At 42.3% G+C, this 18,667-nt stretch overlaps 1 protein-coding gene across 1 annotated transcript in view; it reads left to right on the forward strand.

The window, feature by feature from the left end:
• LOC138295883 (chitin synthase chs-2-like) overlaps window positions 1-18,667 on the forward strand; it is a 442,200-nt gene that overhangs the window by 256,372 nt on the left and 167,161 nt on the right. The window contains exons 11-12 of the mRNA XM_069234486.1: window positions 3,095-3,379; window positions 15,855-16,034. Of these exons, the coding sequence (XP_069090587.1) occupies window positions 3,095-3,379; window positions 15,855-16,034 (465 nt within the window). The remainder of the gene's footprint in view (window positions 1-3,094; window positions 3,380-15,854; window positions 16,035-18,667) is intronic.

Raw genomic sequence — 18,667 nt, forward strand, 5'->3', positions numbered from 1 at the left:
TTACAGCAGGGTGGAGCAAAAAGCAGCCATTGGCAAAGGTCCAGAATGTGACTATTTGCCAGAAGTATCTCATCTGGTAGGAGATGTGGTCGAAGATGTTCAAGACCACATTGACTCAAATCCTCCTACTTTAGATACCGTCTTCTGATGCATTATTATACACAGGGAGGAAACTTGTGCTGATAGCCGCAGGGCCCAAGCCGCAACACGGAAATTACAGGGGGTAGTCCGTATGGTGGCTAAGTCTTGTGCTGCTATTGTAGAAGGACTATCAGACCTGGAAACTAGAGCCACAACCTTGGAGTCTGTTGATGCCCCTGCCCATGGGCTGACTGAGGCTCATGAAGCTCAGTTTATTGATAGTCAGTGGAAGTTGAAGGAGCATGAATATCGACAATGACAAAGCAACCTACAGGTTTTAGGGGTGGCAGAAGGACAGGAAGGAAATAATGCAAGACTGTTCTTGGTAGATCTATTTCAAAATGCTTTTCCTGAACTGGAGGGGAGCAATTGGAGTAAAACGATCCAAAGAGCTCACAGAGTTCCATTGGCATTGAAGCAAACAAATCAGGAGCATGGGAAACTTAGAGCAATCCTGGTCTACATAGGGATCTTTCTCTTGAGACAAGCAATCTTTGAGAAAGCAAGACCGGAATCTAAGCGTATAGTGGGAGATTTTTCTTTTTGTTATTAGACATGACTTTTGCCACATAACAGCTGAGAGATAATGGAGGTTCCGACAACTGATCAAACACTCAAAATAAGGGGGCTCTGGATTTTTTGATGAATCCCACAAGGCTCTAGGCAGTCTAGAATAACAAAACAAACATGTTTACATCTGAGAACAAGGCTAAGGGGTTTCTGGATTACAAATTTGCATAACAATGAGGGGCCTGGGCTGTCGGAAATTTGATGCAATGTTCACTTTTTTTATCCCTCTCCAGAGTGTGGCCTGGGGGCCAAAATTATGATATAATTAAGAAATTTAGTGATAGTGTTTTGCTGTGATTATGCAGATTGATACACCTTGATGAAGAGGTTTAGGCTGTGGTGGTGCACTGGGGAGCGTCCACACATCTCTAACAGACCTATGCGTGGTTTCTATGCTTCACATGGGTGAGAGGGCAATACGCAATGGGGGACAAATGAGAGTCAGGGTGGGTGTGAGGAGGAGGGACTGGATTGGGGGGTGGGCAGCATAAAAAAAACTAAAAGGTTTGCAGAGGCAAAAGCAGAGGCGCGGATGATCAAGTTACAGTCAGGGGAAGCTGAGGACCATGGTTCCTTGCTTATGGATCGGAGACGTTCATCATGAAGGGGTTTGGATGGTTTGGAAGAAGTATTTTTTACATTATTCTGGTGGGTAAAATCAGTACATGTTCAGTAAATGTCTGTGGTCGAAATGACAAATATAAGAGGCAAACTGTGGCGGATATACTTAGATCTCTGGGACATGATATTATCTGAGAACAGGAGTCTCACGTACCGTGGGAAAGAAGAGACCTGTTGAAAGTTTGCGACTATTCTGCTCTTGCGTGTACCACTCAAAGCACTTTCACCAGGGGCATGGCAATATTGACAAAAAGTAGTATTGGGTTTGGGAAATGCAAGTTAGTGGATAAATGTGGTAGATGGTGAATTTTTGGGTTGCAGGGGATCTGTTCCATCTACGGATCTAATATGAATGAAGCTGCCATCTTAGAGGAGCTGGTGGTGGAGCTGGCCACCTGGCCTACTCTGCTGATTGTGTGCAGTGATTTTAACCTACATCTGGATGTCAGTGGGAAGCAAGAGATTAGGGGCTACATGTACGTACCATTTTTCTTGTCGCAAACGTTTGCGACAGAAAAAACATTTTGGTATGCACTGACCCTATTTTGTGATTTGGTAATCTACTTACCGAATCACAGAATAGGGTTGTGAGTCGCAATCAGAAAGGGGCATTCCCTCTCCAATTGCGAGTCGCAGTGCAATGTAGGATTGTTTTGTGACCGTGAATGCGGTTACAAAGCAATCGCAGTTAGCACCAGTTTCAAACTGATGCTAACCCATTTGCAAACGGCTTCCCCTTCGTAAATGGTAGCAAAAATATTTTTTCGGAGCAGGCAGTGGTCCACGGACCACTGCCTGCTCTGAGAAAATGAAAAAAAAAAACTTTGCATTTTTGTTTTCAAAATGCATCACATTTTCCTTTATGGAAAACGGGCTGCATTTTAAAAAAAACTGCTTTATTTAAAAGCAGTCACAGACATGGAGGTCTGCTGTCCCCAGCAGGCCACCATCCCTCTGAGGGCGGCCATTCCCAATGGGGTTGCAAATGCGACCTTCCTCATCAATATGTATGAGGTAGATCATTTGAGAACCCATTGGGAATGGCATACAGTGTCATTGACACTATTGTATATCAGGTTATACAACTCGCATATTGCGAGTCGCAAAACCTAGTTAACCCCAGAAGCACAGTTACTGGTGAAATATGAAGAGTTGCTGAGACTGTTGCTTGAATGGACCTCTCCCATAGTGCACGTTTCTCTATGACCAGGATCACTGAAATAATGTGATCCTGTGGTGCTTTTCGCGTTATTTTGGACTTGGTGCATTTGCCACATTATCCATCATGTGTTGCATAAAGGGAGGATTTTAACAAACAAAATTTATTTCGACTTCAAGCGGATCAAAAGTTACTAAAAATTTGGCAACTAATGTTCCGGCTCACAGGAAAGTCCTTTGCAAAAGTTAACTGGTCATCTTTCAGTTGCTTATTGCTGTATTTGGGAATTAAATTGGTACTAATAAGGTGAAATCTTTTCCTAAGCAGTGTTACCAGATGTAAAAATGACGAAATAATGAAATAATACAAACACAAAATATGGCCCATTCTGCGCATAATTTGCCTTTTATTGCTGCATAATTTAGTCAACCCTGCCACATAATTTGTACCTCTTCTCCTGCCTAATTCCAGTGGCCCTTCCTATGACATGTTGCTGTATAGTTGGGACGGTCAAGTTACCTTTACGCCTGTGATGATCATGACGTACTTCTGTTGGAGCACTGATGCACCACTAATTAAATACATTAAAACCTATGTTCACAGGTGAGGATCGCTGGCTCTGTACATTGCTTCTACAGCAAGGCTGGAGAGTGGAATACAATGCAGCATCTGATGCCTTCACAAATGCGCCACAGGAGTTCAAAGAGTTTTTCAACCAACGCCGACGATGGACACCTTCAACCATGGCAAACACACTTGACCTTCTAAACAGAGGAAGGCAGACAGCAAAGAAAAATCCTTCCATTTCTTCTCCCTTCATCCTGTATCAGATAGTGACAATGGGGTCTTCCATTTTAAGCCCTGCCACTGTGTGCTTGCTGATTGCAGGTAAATGCATTTGAACAGCATGTTTTTAACCTTTATTATAGAGATCAGTCTGCCCCAAAAAGTACTTGAGTGAAACTGGCCTCAGGTTTGAAGTATGTCACTTTAAATAACAACGCTGCACTTGTTCGCTTTCCCTTCTGTGTGCTGCGTTCTGAAATATTTCACAGGTGGTGTGGACTTAAATAGAGTAGTTCCAATATCCATTCTATGTAAAACTGGTCAATTAAACAACTTTTGAAAAGTTATTTTTTAATAAGGTAGAACGGTATATTGTATACGACATCCACATCAAAGATGTAACTCAGTAACATGACAAAAACTGTCAAGCATAAAACTCTCTAACTGAACATAAAAATATTGATAATAGACCCCTACTTTTGCATCAATAAGGGTACAATACTTAATGGCTTTATCTTCTTTACCAGTCATCGTGCCCAGTGGAGAAAAGTGATATCATCTATATTCAAGACCACCTCCACCAAGAAAATACCTCACAGCTATAAACTCACCATCTAGCCCTCTTATGTGTACAATGCGGAAGCCACTATCTCCATCTATAATAATGGCATTGAGCTCATTCAGTCATCTAATCACAACTAGGAACTCTTTGATAATCTCTTCTCCTACCAAAGGTCAAGTGATACAACATCTCACAGAATCCCTTCCTAATAATAACTATTCCCCACCCAATCCCTCCTCCACCGTCTCCCTCTACTCTCCCATGGCAGACACACACTGTCCCAGCACTGCTGTCTCTGCATATCAGAATACAACCCCCTCATACAAGAGCCCCGACCCTGCCCCAATCCATCACTCTGTAAATACTCCTACCCAACCTTCAGCCTACCCAATTGTCAACACTGCTCCCACACCCTAATCAGGGACACAATGCTACAATGCCTCTACTGGTCCGCTCTATGTGTTCATGCCTAACACAAGCTAACGATCTTAAGCATAAAAAGACAGAACTATTGATTTTACCAGTACTTGTTGAATTTTTTGTAGTTCGTTAGGAGTCTTATTTTCACTAGAGGCCTCCCTTCTCCCATGAAGGATAGTGCAAAAGATGTCCAGTTGTGTAGGTCAGTATGTTTGTAATTCTTACACTCAATGTGTTATAGTTTGGCAGCCTCTATGTGTTATTTTTGGGTAAATATGGAGGATAATTAATAATGGATCCCATATTAAGGCATTTCCTGCCCTGTCCATCTAGAATTCTCCATGTTTTCATTCCAGAGAGAATACTGGGTTAGCACAAATGGAGGTGGCTGGGGATGGGAAAGTGCCGAAGCCCTTTATCTCAAACTCCAACCACCATTGCGCTAGAAATAGCTGGAGTACAGTCCCCAACTTCTGTGATTTGGTCTATCCACTGCACCCACTAGTCCTTGCTGTTAAGTAATCAATGAAACACCAGCCCTTCCTTGCCTCCGAGTATTCCAATTCTACCATGTACCACAATAGAACTGCTTGAAAGTAAAAAGTTAGATTGGGTAGTGCAAGCCCTCCATCTGTCATGGAAAGCTACAGGAATGTACTCCCAACCTGGGGCTTTTCCCCCACCCTGATAAACTTATGGATCAGTTTTCAGAATTGTGCAAAGAAGTTCGGTAGGATTGGAAGCGCTTTGGTCTGGAATAAGTACAGTGTTTTAGGCAGGACTGACATCTTCACAGTGATCCGCCGGTAGAGGAAAATAAGGGCCTTATTTAGACTTTAGCGGTTGGTCCATTACAAACGTGACAGATATCCCATCCACTCTATTACAAGTGCCACTGGATATGGTACAGTTGTTAATACAACAGACAGGATATCTGTGACATTTGTGATGCAGTATTCTGTGTTCCAAACTCTAAATCAGGCCCTGATTCAGTGAAATTCCTTGCTATGTAGCCGATGAAATTGAAATGACCAGGTAAGTCATCGCTGGGGCTGCCACCTAAGGGGAAAACCTCTTTGCTCTGGTTCTATTTGTTTTTTAGGGATGTATGAGAATAACGTGTTTGATTTAAGTAGTGTTTTAAAAATAAAAAAAAACACAGACACCTTCTGGTATTTGTCTAGCTCCTCCGGCAGGGCCAGTAGGGATTATGAAGGGTTAGTGAAAGAATCCTAAAGTCTGTGTTGCCGTGGCCACTAGAAGTTCTGTTTAATCAAGTCAAGTCTGTGTTGCCGTGGCCACTAGAACTTCTGTTTAATCAAGTCAAGTTTAATTTATTTGCTTTCCATTTAGTTTTTGACATAAAAACCTACAATTCCAGTCTGTGGAATCCTCAGATGCCTAGCAGCTAAGGCAGAACAAAAGCTCGGTAACATTGGCATGGGTATGAAATTAATAGTCATAGGACTGAATGAAAGCAGCAAGAGGTTTAACAAAGGAATTAGAGAGGTAGCGCACGAGCACAGGAGACTAGGACTTCCCACAGGAAATGTGAGAAGTGATACAGGTGAAAGGTTCCAGTGCTATTTTTTCAGTGCAAAAAGAAATAAAAAGTTGAGTGGTCAAGAAAAATCACGTATTTGACCCTCATCGAATAAGTAGCCAGAGGTAAGCCAGCAAAGGACACTACTTTCACTGCCAGACCGAAGCCCTGGTCAAAAACCAGCCTGAACCTCATCTAGTGCAATGTTGCTTTTAAGAAAGGAGTGAAATTAACTGGCGATTGGTCCTCCAGCATTCTGTCAGCTAGGATTGCAAGAGATATAGGCCTATTGTCTGAAGAAGAGTTTCAGAACAAGCTTCTTTTGAAGATACATCACTACACATTCATAAAATTTACTGGGAGCTGCCTCCGAGGTAATGGAGGTGCTAAGAAAAAAGAGGGGGCAGGTTACAACAGCTCATTTGGTAAAAGAAGTAAACATAGAGACCAAAGGAGAGACGTGCAATCTAAAATGCTATAATATTGTCTATGAATACTGCCTGATGATCCATTGATAATAGTGTCGCTTTCGATAAGGTAGATCGCCCCATATATGGAGAAAACTGAATATGTGGGGCATTCCCTCAAAAATGTTAGGGGCTATTGTTTCTCTGTTTACTGGCATGAAGGTCCGAGTGAGAACGGGGCCACACACTCTTACCTGTAAAATTGCCATTCAAGGTGGCCTCAAGCAAGGGTGCGTTCTCATTCCCCTCCTTTTCAACCTATACACAGCAGATTTGGGGAAATCCCTGAGAAGTGGCTCTCTGCTTTCCCCCACGACTGGGCCAGTCAAACTTACACATCTTGCAATACGCATCGTTGTAATGGTCCACACTAAAGTTAAGAATACAGAGTGCCCTGACCAGTCTCCATGCATATAGCAAGGGAAATTATATTACAATCAAATCAAGATTACAGTGCTTTAAATGGGCCGGTACTCACCGGTACGGAGTACCAGCACTTTTTTATTTTCTCCCCTTGAGTACCAGAACTTTTCCTCTCAGATGGAGAGTACCGGTACTCACAGGGGTCCTGGCATTGACAAGTGGTGCTGCTCATTAATTCCTGCCTCGGCAGCAGTTTCAGTTTCAAATGCCTCTCGGAGAGTGGAAGCCGGGGCTGAGCTGGTGTAAGAGCGCCGAAGCAGCGGCTCTTGTTTGTAGGCTTCGGTGAGCTATCTGAGCTGCATTGGAAGTTACCAGGGGAGGGGAAGGGTGCGGCTGCAGGGCGTTATCTTCAGCTTAAAAGGTTATTGTGAAACCTAATGGGCAGGGGTGTGGGAAGCATTGTTCAGGGCAGGGAAGCTTGTTTAGTAAGCCCGTTGTTTAAGATGCCTGCACATTTTCACCCATCAGCGTTTTTAAAGTGAAGGCGTTTGCGTGAAAGAAAATCTCTGCCCTCTCCACCATCTTTCCCGATTAACCTCAAAGAAAAACGACATTAGAGGCAAAATAAATCATTTTTTTTAGCGTTCTACAAGTGGCAATCTCTTGTTTTAGATGGAAAACCGGATCCAAACCAATTGTTACATGGAAGATGGTCCATGGAAGATGTGACATTTTCATATATTTTTGAATTTTAGAGGCCAAACCTGTGCATTCTGGGATTTGTAGTTCTTTTTTTCATTCTACGCAAGTGATTAAAAAAATCTCAGCAATAAAGCATGTACTGTAAAAATCGGGGATGGATTTAAAATGTTACATAGGATGCCATTTTGGACTACCAGCCCCTGCTCACATATTTTGTGGGAGTCCACACACATTATGCATAGAACAAAGATCAACAATGACCATTTTTTGGTATTTTTTTATGGTGAATACTGAATCCTTCAGGGCACTGCTTCTGGTGCACGATCTACAACATTTTTGAGAGCTGCCACTGTCCGGCAGTGTATGTGTATAAAGACAACATGTGAGCAGTGCTTAATTTGAGCCGGTGGTTTCTTCTCCGGTGCGGGGCACCAGCACTTATTTTTTAGGGCCGCCACTTATTTTTCTGCCTCAAGAATTTACTGCGAGGAAAAGAGACACATGGGAAAGGCAGAGGAAGAAAAAAACGAAAATGCTTCACAATGGGAGAAAGCAGAAAGCATGTGAGAGATGGAAATTAAAAGCCAAAAGTGTGCGCGTTTGCAAGCACAGTTATGCCTGTGAGAATGACATGTGGAACTTGTGTTTGTGTGAAACTGAAGGGGATTCAGAGTATGAAATGGATGTTTAAGTCAGGGACATCTTAAGGTTTTGAGGCCCTTGGCCAAACGTATTTAGGGTGCCCCTGTTTGGAACAGCTTTGAATTTATGATCCAGTTTCAGCTCTTTTTTGGCCAGGACACTGTCAGTGCACAGACACACTTGGCGAAATTCTAAATGTGTTTACATCTAGTATTCTGGGAAATTGACCTGATTTTAAGTTTGTAACACAGCATCAGCTCACTATTACTATAAATAATCTCAGTGACACCCTCCCTTTTCTCATGTGTGAGGTACTGTTTTGAAATACAATAAACTTTTTTATGGAGGTTGCATTAAACATAAACACAACATTTGCCTGTAAAATGCAAACACCACCTACATTAAAAATATATTAAAGGAAAAGACTATTTAATACAGTCTGTTTAAGAATTAGTCAAGGTCATCAGGGCGAGACTCTCTCCAGAACAGAGCTGGCTCTATCAGAGGCCCCACTGGAAGGCTGGATCAACATGTCTGCCATAATGCTGTCAGCCATAATGCACAGAATGAATCATGCAGATCACAGATTTGTTTATGTAGGTAGCTCAGTTGGTTATTGTTTTTGCTGCAGAGATCCTTGTGTTACCTGTCGTTAAAATCCTTGGGATATAGCTTAATGATTCATGAACCTGCATCAAGGAAATACATGAAAACAGCAAGGCATACATTGGGAATGTTGCTGTTTTTTACTCAATACATTGTTATTCTAAGATTGCTAAAGAAGGATTACTTTGGTTAATAATCACCACTTCTTTAATAAGTACTATATAAATGGTCATTAGTGTAATAACTCATGGACAGATACATCGTTCATTCTTACAGTGCACACAGATTTCTGGCATACAAAGCTTAGAATGTCCAAAAACCTAGCCCCGCCCCTTGCCCCGCCCTTAGCACCACCCTTATGCCCACCCCAAACTCCACCCCAGTCCACCACTCTTTTTGGTGAGTACCTGCACTTATTTTTTTCCATTTAAAGCACTGAAGATAACCCCAAAGTTTTGATTTTCGGCCATTATAAGAACAAGAGGTTTCTCACATAGCCCATGGGATGTATGATCATCAACTCAGCTATGAAATTCAATTATCTGGGTGCTTGGTTAACAGAGACTACCAAACCACTGCCCATATAGCCTCCTTGAAAAAGAAAGCTGCAGCCATCACATACAATCTCAAATGCCTTAACAAGAAATTAAAACCTGGCTCAGCTAAACCAATGCTCAGGCATTCTGCTCCATTTGAACAATTCCTATCAAGTAGGGAAGCACCAACCACATTAATAGACGGGTGTGCAGGGACATTTTGTAAGTACGCTTGCTGGGTTTGCCAGTAGTTTACTTCAACCCGGTGTGGGCCCATCCTGGGAAGGAAGAGACATGCAGACTAAGCAACTTCAAGCATTAATCCTGGTTTCACCTCCTGTGTTGCTATTTGACAGAGGGGGTTCGCAACCGTTTGGAGGCCTCATCACTACGCTTCACTCAAACCGATGTAAAAACTTTAGCAAGGTGTGGAAATTTTGTTTAGGAACTCAGAGCTCAACTTCAAATCTGCACTGTCATGCCACAGTAAACTACTTTTGCTCAAAAACAAATTACGGACTATTGTGGGCAGTGACCTTGAAACTGAAAAGTGGTGTGGTTAGAGCAGTGCTTAATTTGTGCTTGTTGTTTCCGGTGCTGAGCACCAGCACTTATTTTTGAGTGCCGGGGCTTATTCTTCTGCCTCAAGAACTTGCTCCGAGCAAAAGACACATATGGGAAAGAGGGGGCAAGGGAAAAATGAAAAAGCGTCATAAAGGGAGAAAGTAGAAAGCTGCAAGAGTGAGCTGAAGTGGCTCTATATGGTTTGAAGAGGCCCGAGATGGCTTCAGGATTGCGCCACCTCAGTATTCCGTGTTCCTACATGTAATTGCAGCAGAAGCGTGTTTAATAGGTCTTTTGGCACCGGCACGCTTTTATTTAGAAATTGAGCACTGGGTTAGAGGCTCTTGGTCCAAGCATTGTATGACACACGATGGTTTTATTATTAAAGGTGTAAACTGGTAAGGTCTGTGTTTTACAAATCTGTCGTTTTTATGACCCTTTCGCCCTTAGCTGTAGCCATCGGGAAGAGTCTTGAGTGAAGCAATCCCATGTACCACACGAAGTGACGCACTTGCTCCTTCGCCATTTCTGCCCATGCACTTTAGTCTGTGTACATGCACTTTAGTCCAAGGGGTCATTTTAACAGGAGAAGGGGGTGGGGCGGGGGGTGGGGGGGGTGGAGGGGGGCAAAGGGCTCACCTTGGACACATGAACTCGGAAACACTGTTGGTTTGTTTACACATTTTTTGTATTATAACCCATTTGCTCTCAGTTGTAGCCTTTAGGAATAGTCCTGAGTGAGGCCATCCCATGTATCATGTGAAGCAATGCTCTCTCCCCTCTTCCCCTGCTTTGACACGTGTACTTTAGTCTTTGCCCATGCACTATAGTCCAAGGGGTCCTCCTGGTTAAGGTAGCAGGGGGTGGAAGAGTTCACTTTGAGGATTTTTAATGTAAACATGTTGTTTTCTTTGTAAAACATGTTAATATCAATTTTAGTCATTGGATGGTCGTCTTTTACCACTACTGTTTGTATGTAAATTGTTATGGTTTTTATTAACTGAACAATAAAGTTTGACATTACATATCAGGTTTCTGCCACCCTTGTACCACCTCCCTACTTGGGCTGCCTGTGAAAATATGTAAGTCATTATGTTTAGGCCACAAGGCTATGTTATCACCACTTCTTTTGCATTTACGCCAGAATTTCAAAACTCTACTCACCATCTAAGGTCACAGGACAAAAATCGCCTGATTATTCCAAGGTTTCATTGTAAAATAGTGGGCACAGGGCTTTTTCCCTTTTTAGCTGCCTCAAATTAAAATTCCTGCCTTTGTAGTCGGCTCGGAACCTAATCTCTCCAGAATGCAGCAGTCAAAGAAACAGGAACAAACGAGGAGGAATAAAGATATTTCTACTTGATACGCCTTACCTGGGAAGGTGTAGGTTTTTGGCAGATTCCCAGGTCTACTACTTCTGGTAGATCTGCAAATCCATGTATGTTGCATGGGAACACCCATGCAACACCCAGGGAAACACCTCAATTGTGCAGAGTAATGCAACACAGCGATTTGTGCTGCATTGCATTGCATTACTTGAGATTTATTAAGCCACTTAGGGCCACGCAAGGTAGTCTTGCGTGGCTTCATAAATCAAATTTTTCAGTTGTGTCACTCTTGTTCCACTTTGCATGTTGCAAGAGTGATGCAAAGGGGCTCGTAATTTTGCTCCTCAATACATAACCACAAAAATGCATATATATGTTTGCAACACATACAACATTAGCTGAATTTGTGGCAGATAGTTGTCAAATTCTTGAAGCAGAACTGCACATGAAAGGCTAATAATATTGGAATACAGTTATCAAACAAATAATATACCTAAAAGTGGCAACCATTTTTAGGGTCGAGCCTGTGTTGCATGCGCTCGCGCATGCGTATCGCAGGGAGACTCTTTTGTATTTAGAAAAGGGCTCGGACCCCTGTCAGCTTCACGTCAGTGTTTTTTATTGGTTCGTGGGCTTCCCTAATAAAATCTGCTTGCTTTCATTAGTCGAAGGCACGCATATGGCATGCCTTTTCCGGTGGCTAGCCCTCCTCGAGAGCAGCGACCAAGTACATAATTTACGAGCGCGATCTCGCTTGGCAGAAGTGGAGCGCTTTACATACTTAATTTCACTTTTTCGGGTTATGTATATAAATGCACTTTTGCCCGATAGGTGAAAAGTCGGGTTAGAAGTGGAGCGCTTTACATACTTAATTTCACTTTTTCGGGTTATGTATATAAATGCACTTTTGCCCGATAGGTGAAAAGTCGGGTTAGGAGTTTACAACGCGATCAGCTCTAACATGAGCAAACGCGAGACACGTTGCATTGTTTAGTTTCGTCGCTTCACGCTCACTGCACGTCTCTAATCTTAAGGGCAGGATCAGGTAGAATGTCCTCTGTTGTCCAAATTTGTCAATGACAGGATTTGTTTCCAACTAGATATTTTGGCTTTCCTTTGCACTGCCTTCTCTGTTTAAGGTTTCGCTGTTGATGGGGTTTTGTCTTATTTATTGCAAATTTAGAAGGCATCGATTTTTAGGAATGTAAGTGTCAAGCATGAAATATAGGGCATTACTTCTGTAACCGTCTAATATGACATTCCCCCTTTCCAACGGGGCTACAGCTTGACGCGTGTGTGCTCACACTGGACATTTCCTGGTCAGTCAGTGCTGTAATCTGCTGTCTTTGCAGAAAGCACAACACCTGAATTAAAAACGCGGGTAAGAATGTTTGTTTTTCTTTTCTCTTCAGACGCCTGCTTTTAGTTGCATTGAAATCATTTTTGAAACACTATCTGTTATTTCTGTCTCACGAAATTATCTGTCGTAAGTTTTTAGTGCTTAAAGTTTTCTTTAGAAACCGGCAAGTATTTTTTCTGCACATATTTTTGTCCAGAAGTAGGATCTTGAAGAAGCAGAACACCTTAGCTGTATTTTCAATCACTTTGCAGGAGAAACTCCCCAAACTGATTGAAGATTAAGGAGATGATTTACATCTGGAAGAAGGCAGCAGAAAAAGATAGTAATTGTAATTCCAACTGATTAGCAGGTTTTTGCATTATCAAATGTACATGTGAAAATAAAATTCACAAACGTTTTTCAAGAGGAGGCCTGGGACCCCATAAATGTTTTAGATTGTTTTGGGCATATCGTTAAGTGTGAATTCCCAACAATAATAAATCTGCACCCATGTTACCTCTTCCACTTTTGAATGCAGAGTTATGACCTGCTCTAAGAATCAGGCTGAAATTATTAGGTTCATGGTCTCTAAGAAATAAAATTGTAGGCGCAATGAACATATCTCTGATAAAGAGATGTCAAATGATGTCCTCTCTATATGGTATTTATGTTAGAGGTTGTACGTTAGAATGCCTGCTACAGAAATATTGCAGAATAAGAATAATGTATCAAAATGATCAGCCACCAAAACATTCTGGAAATTATATATTTACTATTTCTAACTCCAAATCAACATACATTGACTATATGCTAGCTTACTGTTATTCTGGTTGTCAGTATATTTGTGACATTATTTTTTAACACAACATTTAAAACGTGAAACACTGATAAAACAATTGTGGGTGACTCTGATTGTTATGGATTATTTTTAACAGCAAAGTGAAGTGGTTGTACTTACCAGAGACATGACGTATCGTGTTTAACAATCTAATTTTGCTGCAAAATCATCTACTGTATTCCATTTTGTCTTACTGATACTTATTGAGCCAGCTCCATTTACTATATGCTCAGTGAGTGTAAAAAGAAAATTCTTCGTTCAAAATCTAACCAATTGTCTTCTCTCTTACACTTTCACATGTGCTGCAGAGGTTTTCATTGAAAGAATTGAATGTATAGCTAAGACCAAGCTGAGTAGGTGGAATGTTTGAGTGGGAAGCACTGAACATTATTGTATTTCATTCACAAAATTAATATAAACAGAACTCGTAAGTTGAACTATTCAATTTCGTTCTTTCTTTCTCTGTCTATATGGACACAGTCCTTAAATAACTGTAGTTCAACTTTCTTGGTTTCAAAAACATGAACCGTATTTCTGATTCTTGAAGGAAAAGGAGAGATAATAGTGCAATAATCGCGCAGTAAGGCACTGCTTTGTCAGACAAATCTAGCACCATTTTCGTAATGCATTGAATTGCGTTCACTGTAATATAAACATCTAAAAATATTTTGTGGGCTTTTAACCACACCCACCGCAAACCCATCGCTATCATTCATTAATGGACTTCTCTTTAAAAAATGCCTTGTTATCATTTGTAAATGCTTTACATTTGTTACTCCTTGGGGCGGTTTTGTTACCGCCTTGGCCATCGACCCTGTTACATGGAAAATTGCATGTTTGCCAATATGTTTGACTGCGAATGAACTTCTTTTTCCTTTTGTGTCTATCCTTGGTGCTCATGCTCATGGCAACCGTGGCACTTTGAATTGGCTTGCTTATGTAACCTGTTTTATTTTTCAAATCATGTGTCAAGAAAAGTCCAGTTAGGAATTTACAATGCTAATAGCTCTAACTCCAGCAAACGCAAGACCCACTGCATTGCAAATGCTTGTTATATGCTGCAGTTGCTATAGATTAGAACACAATTGCTAATAATGGGAAAATACTGAGGCTGTAGCATTTCAAGATGGAGATGGCCAAGTCTGATGGCAATAGCCGAATAAATGATTGGAAGATGACTTAAGAATGGAGAAGAAAGAAACTGTGTTGCTTGAGTCGCATAAACATTATGGCGGTCATTCTGACCCTGGCGGTCAAAGACCGCCAGGGCGGAGGACCGCGGGAGCACCGCCGACAGGCCGGCGGTGCTCCAATGGGGATTCCGACCGCGGCGGTAAAGCCGCGGTCGGACCGGCAACACTGGCGGTCTCCCGCCAGTGTACCGCCGCCCCATTGAATCCTCCAAGGCGGCGCAGCTTGCTGCGCCGCCGAGGGGATTCCGACCCCCTCTACCGCCATCCAGATCCCGGCGTTCCGACCGCCGGGAACCGGATGGCGGTAGGGGGGGTCGCGGGGCCCCTGGGGGCCCCTGCAGTGCCCATGCCACTGGCATGGGCATTGCAGGGGCCCCCGTAAGAGGGCCCCTAAATGTATTTCACTGTCTGCTGCGCAGACAGTGAAATACGCGACGGGTGCAACTGCACCCGTCGCACAGCTTCCACTCCGCCGGCTCGATTCCGAGCCGGCTTCATCGTGGAAGCCTCTTTCCCGCTGGGCTGGCGGGCGGCCTGAAGGCGACCGCCCGCCAGCCCAGCGGGAAAGTCAGAATTACCGCCGCGGTCTTTCGACCGCGGAACGGTAACCTGACGGTGGGACTTTGGCGGGCGGCCTCCGCCGCCCGCCAAGGTCAGAATGAGGGCCTATGTCTGGATGGTTCATGTAGCTGCTAACAGCTAAATGGACCTACAAATTATTAAGATTATTGCACCAAATATATGCCAAACTGATCAACGACTGTTGACGTTCTAACCTGATAAGATTGAAACAAATTTGCAAAAAATGCATCGCATACCTATGCAAATATGCTAAGGTACCTGTGAGACTATCTTTTCTGAAGATATTTCCAGCTGCACTCGAATATGTATAGTGTGACAAAGGCATTTATTAATTACATTGTAATGCACGCCCTTAAGATTACTACAGAGATGTTGAGAGGTTGTATTAGTGAATGAAAATAATTGGGAGCTGAAATGCACGAGAGCTGTGGATATACTCGTATACATTTCCACCTTATTTATCCCATATGTTGGTGATGGTGTTCGTTTGTGGTGATAATTGTCACCTACATGCAGAAAGAATAAGCCTTGTGATTACCACCTAATCAGACAAATGGGGACCTCACTGGTCTGTCACTGCAATAGATTGTAAGTCCAAGTGCTAAGATTAGAGAACTCAAAAAGAAAATAAAAATTATACAACAACAAAAAAAAAAACATAATTAAAGTATTGTACAGCAGCTACAAACATAGATACATTGACAATTGTGTCCCCAGAAAATAAAGCTTTTGGGTTCTAGTAATCTTAACAATTGGAATATGTGTTCCCACAGGTCACATACTTTTTCTGAAAATGATTTTACATCATCCAAGAATTGTGTACACCTATCTGTAGAATCATGCATTTTCATAGTAGGGTTTTTGACTTTGTGTCTTGATTGTTGTACTACAGGTGCCTTAAGCTTTGTGCTTCAGTGGAATGGAAATCTAACCATCTTGTTAGCCATCATCCCTCCAGCATTATATTTACTACTCTGCTTCGTTGGCAAACCTGACACACAAATCACTGTTGCTGCTTACATGGGCATCGGCTATGCATTCCTGATGACAGCTACTTTCCTATCCATCATAGGTGAGTGTGTGGCTGCTAGAGACGGATATGCTTACTGACATATTCCCATATCAAGACCTTCAGTAATCTTAACAGTGCTATAGCAAGTGCATTTGCATTACATACTATATATTACTCATGGAGATACCACATGTAAATTTGTTGCACTCACGTTAAACCTCAAATTGGCACTCAAATTGCTTTTGCGCTGGTACAATAAAAAGCTTCCTCATTTGACCTATAACTGGTGAAACTAATGCTACGTAATCTGGTACCACAGTGGCCCTCACTTCAAAATAGTAACTACTATTCTGATGCACAAAATCCTTGCAAACCCAAAACAAATCTTATTTGAACGCAGAATGTCTAACAATGTCAGAATGCTTAACAACGTTTTTTCTTATCTCACCCCAAAACCTAACCAATTTAGGAACTTAGATCTAGAATATACATTATAGTGTGCCTCAAATTCAAATTACAAAATACATTTTTGTGAGAATGTTTCGTCTTTGAAAGTCAAATCTGTCACGATTGACCCTAACATTCTTTCACTTTGTATATCAAAATGTAATCTACCTTGATCACAAAATGCCCTTTTCACCACAGGCAATAGTGCAATACAAATATTGCTGTTCAGTGGTTCTCGTGAAATCTTAAACCATGAGGCCAAAGGCAAACTGCTTTGTTAAGATCACCAGTTCACTAACTTTGAAATATAGGACAGCAGTACACGTTTCCCCTTTTATATTAAATTTATCTTGGGGTAGTTAATTTCAATAAACATTTTCAAACAGGAAAATGTTTATTGAAAAAGTAAATCAACTACTGGATTTGTATGTTTGGTTGACTGCAGGAAAAGGTAGGGAACTATCCTCAATTAAGTAATTAAGTGGATATATTTTTAGAAAAAAACACCCTTAGTTGAAAAACACCTTTTCTCTGAAGAAGGAGAGGTTGTTAAAACTCAGCCAACAGTAGACACAGCTTGGAGTCAGAATAGTTTGTTTAACTTGAAGAATAGATTGTTGATAAAATAATGAATGATAGTTATAGCCCAGGGAATCGTGAGATTCTGTGACTGCAGCGTTATCTGTGCAATTATGTATTCAGCACACTTAGGCCCTCCTTACGACTTCGGCAAATGGAAACGCTTGTCCGTCGAAGCCTTGCGGTCAGAAAACTGCCAGTGCGGTGTCCTGACCGTGAGGGCTATTAAGAGTTTACCACTGGGTCACCGGGCGGAAAGAGTTTCTGCCCGCCGGCGCAGCGGAAAATAGCCCACAACACTGACGCGGGCTCATTGAGCCGGCAGCAATGTTGTGGTGCGTCGGATGCAGGAGCACCCGTAGCGATTTCCACTGTCTGCCAAGCAGACAGCGAAAAGCACGACATGGCTGCCTATGGGGACCCCTGCACTGCCCATGCCAAGTGGATGGGCAGTGCAGGGGCCCCATGGGCCCCCTGGCACCCCATCTCCGCCAGCTTTTACATGGCGGTGTAACCGCCATGTAAAAGCTGGCAGAGAGGGGACTCGTAATTCCCAGGGTGAACTGCAGCGCTGCCCTGGCAGATTAAGACCGCCTGCACTGCCAGGCCGTCAGCCAAAGAAAAAGTGGTGGTGCCGGCGGTCCAACCGTGGTGCTTTCGCCACAGTTGTAATGTGGGGGCCGACTGCCACTGCGAGCCTGGCGGTCTTAGGACCGCCTGACTCGTAATGAGGGGCTAAATTTGGTGGATAATTTGCAAATGTCAACAAAAATGTTTTAGCTCAGATGGATCCAAATAATACTGCAAGAGAAAGTGGAGCAGAATTTTTCTTTTCTTGTCACACAATCTAAATAGGCCTGCTGCGTAATTTGGTCCTATACTGCTGCCTGATCCTAGGTGCCCTGATAATATGAAAGCAATGCAGAGTGTTTCTGGGGCTATCATAATGATGATAGCCTCAAATAATAGAATATATTTCACAGGTTCTAGTGAAATTCTTTTTACATATTTCACTGGCCCCAGTAAAACAAGTTTTATTGTACAACTGCATTTGTTTATATCCTGTACAAGCACTCATCTCTGAATATATTTCCAATCGTGTTTCAATATTACTCCATTTTCCACGTGGTAGGGATTAATCCTTCAGCTCAGAAAACTTCAACTTTTTACCAACACACATCTAATATGTCATCCATCTACACCACACTTGACAATAGTGCTAGTTAAAAAGGTATGATCCACCTTGACGTTTTTTGTTGAACTAGATTGACAACATTGACATTAGGTCACCAATTGGTAACTGTTGCCTGGATATTTATTTCATATGTCCAGTGCCCACAACAAGTGAAACTCTGACACTGTAATTAGTGCATGCAGTGTGCCGGGTGATACCAACAGTTTTTTTGGCAGGAGCCATTTTTGACTACCTTCCACTTGGTTGGACAACCACAGTAGTTGTTGTTTCTGCAGGAAAGCAGCATGATAATTGCCAAAGACTACATAGTTATCACAATGACTCTTCCTTCAGGCTGCTGTAGCCACATCAGAGCAGTACTGGTCCTTATATCCCAATATTAAAGTTGTTAGTATAGAGTTAATGCACAGAAAAGTTTGTCTGGAAAGTCAGCGGTACCAAGGACGGTGAGAGGAGTGTTCCCTATGATATC

Source organism: Pleurodeles waltl, chromosome 5 (assembly GCF_031143425.1).
Source record: "Pleurodeles waltl isolate 20211129_DDA chromosome 5, aPleWal1.hap1.20221129, whole genome shotgun sequence".
In the NCBI taxonomy this organism is placed as follows: Eukaryota; Metazoa; Chordata; class Amphibia; order Caudata; family Salamandridae; genus Pleurodeles; species Pleurodeles waltl.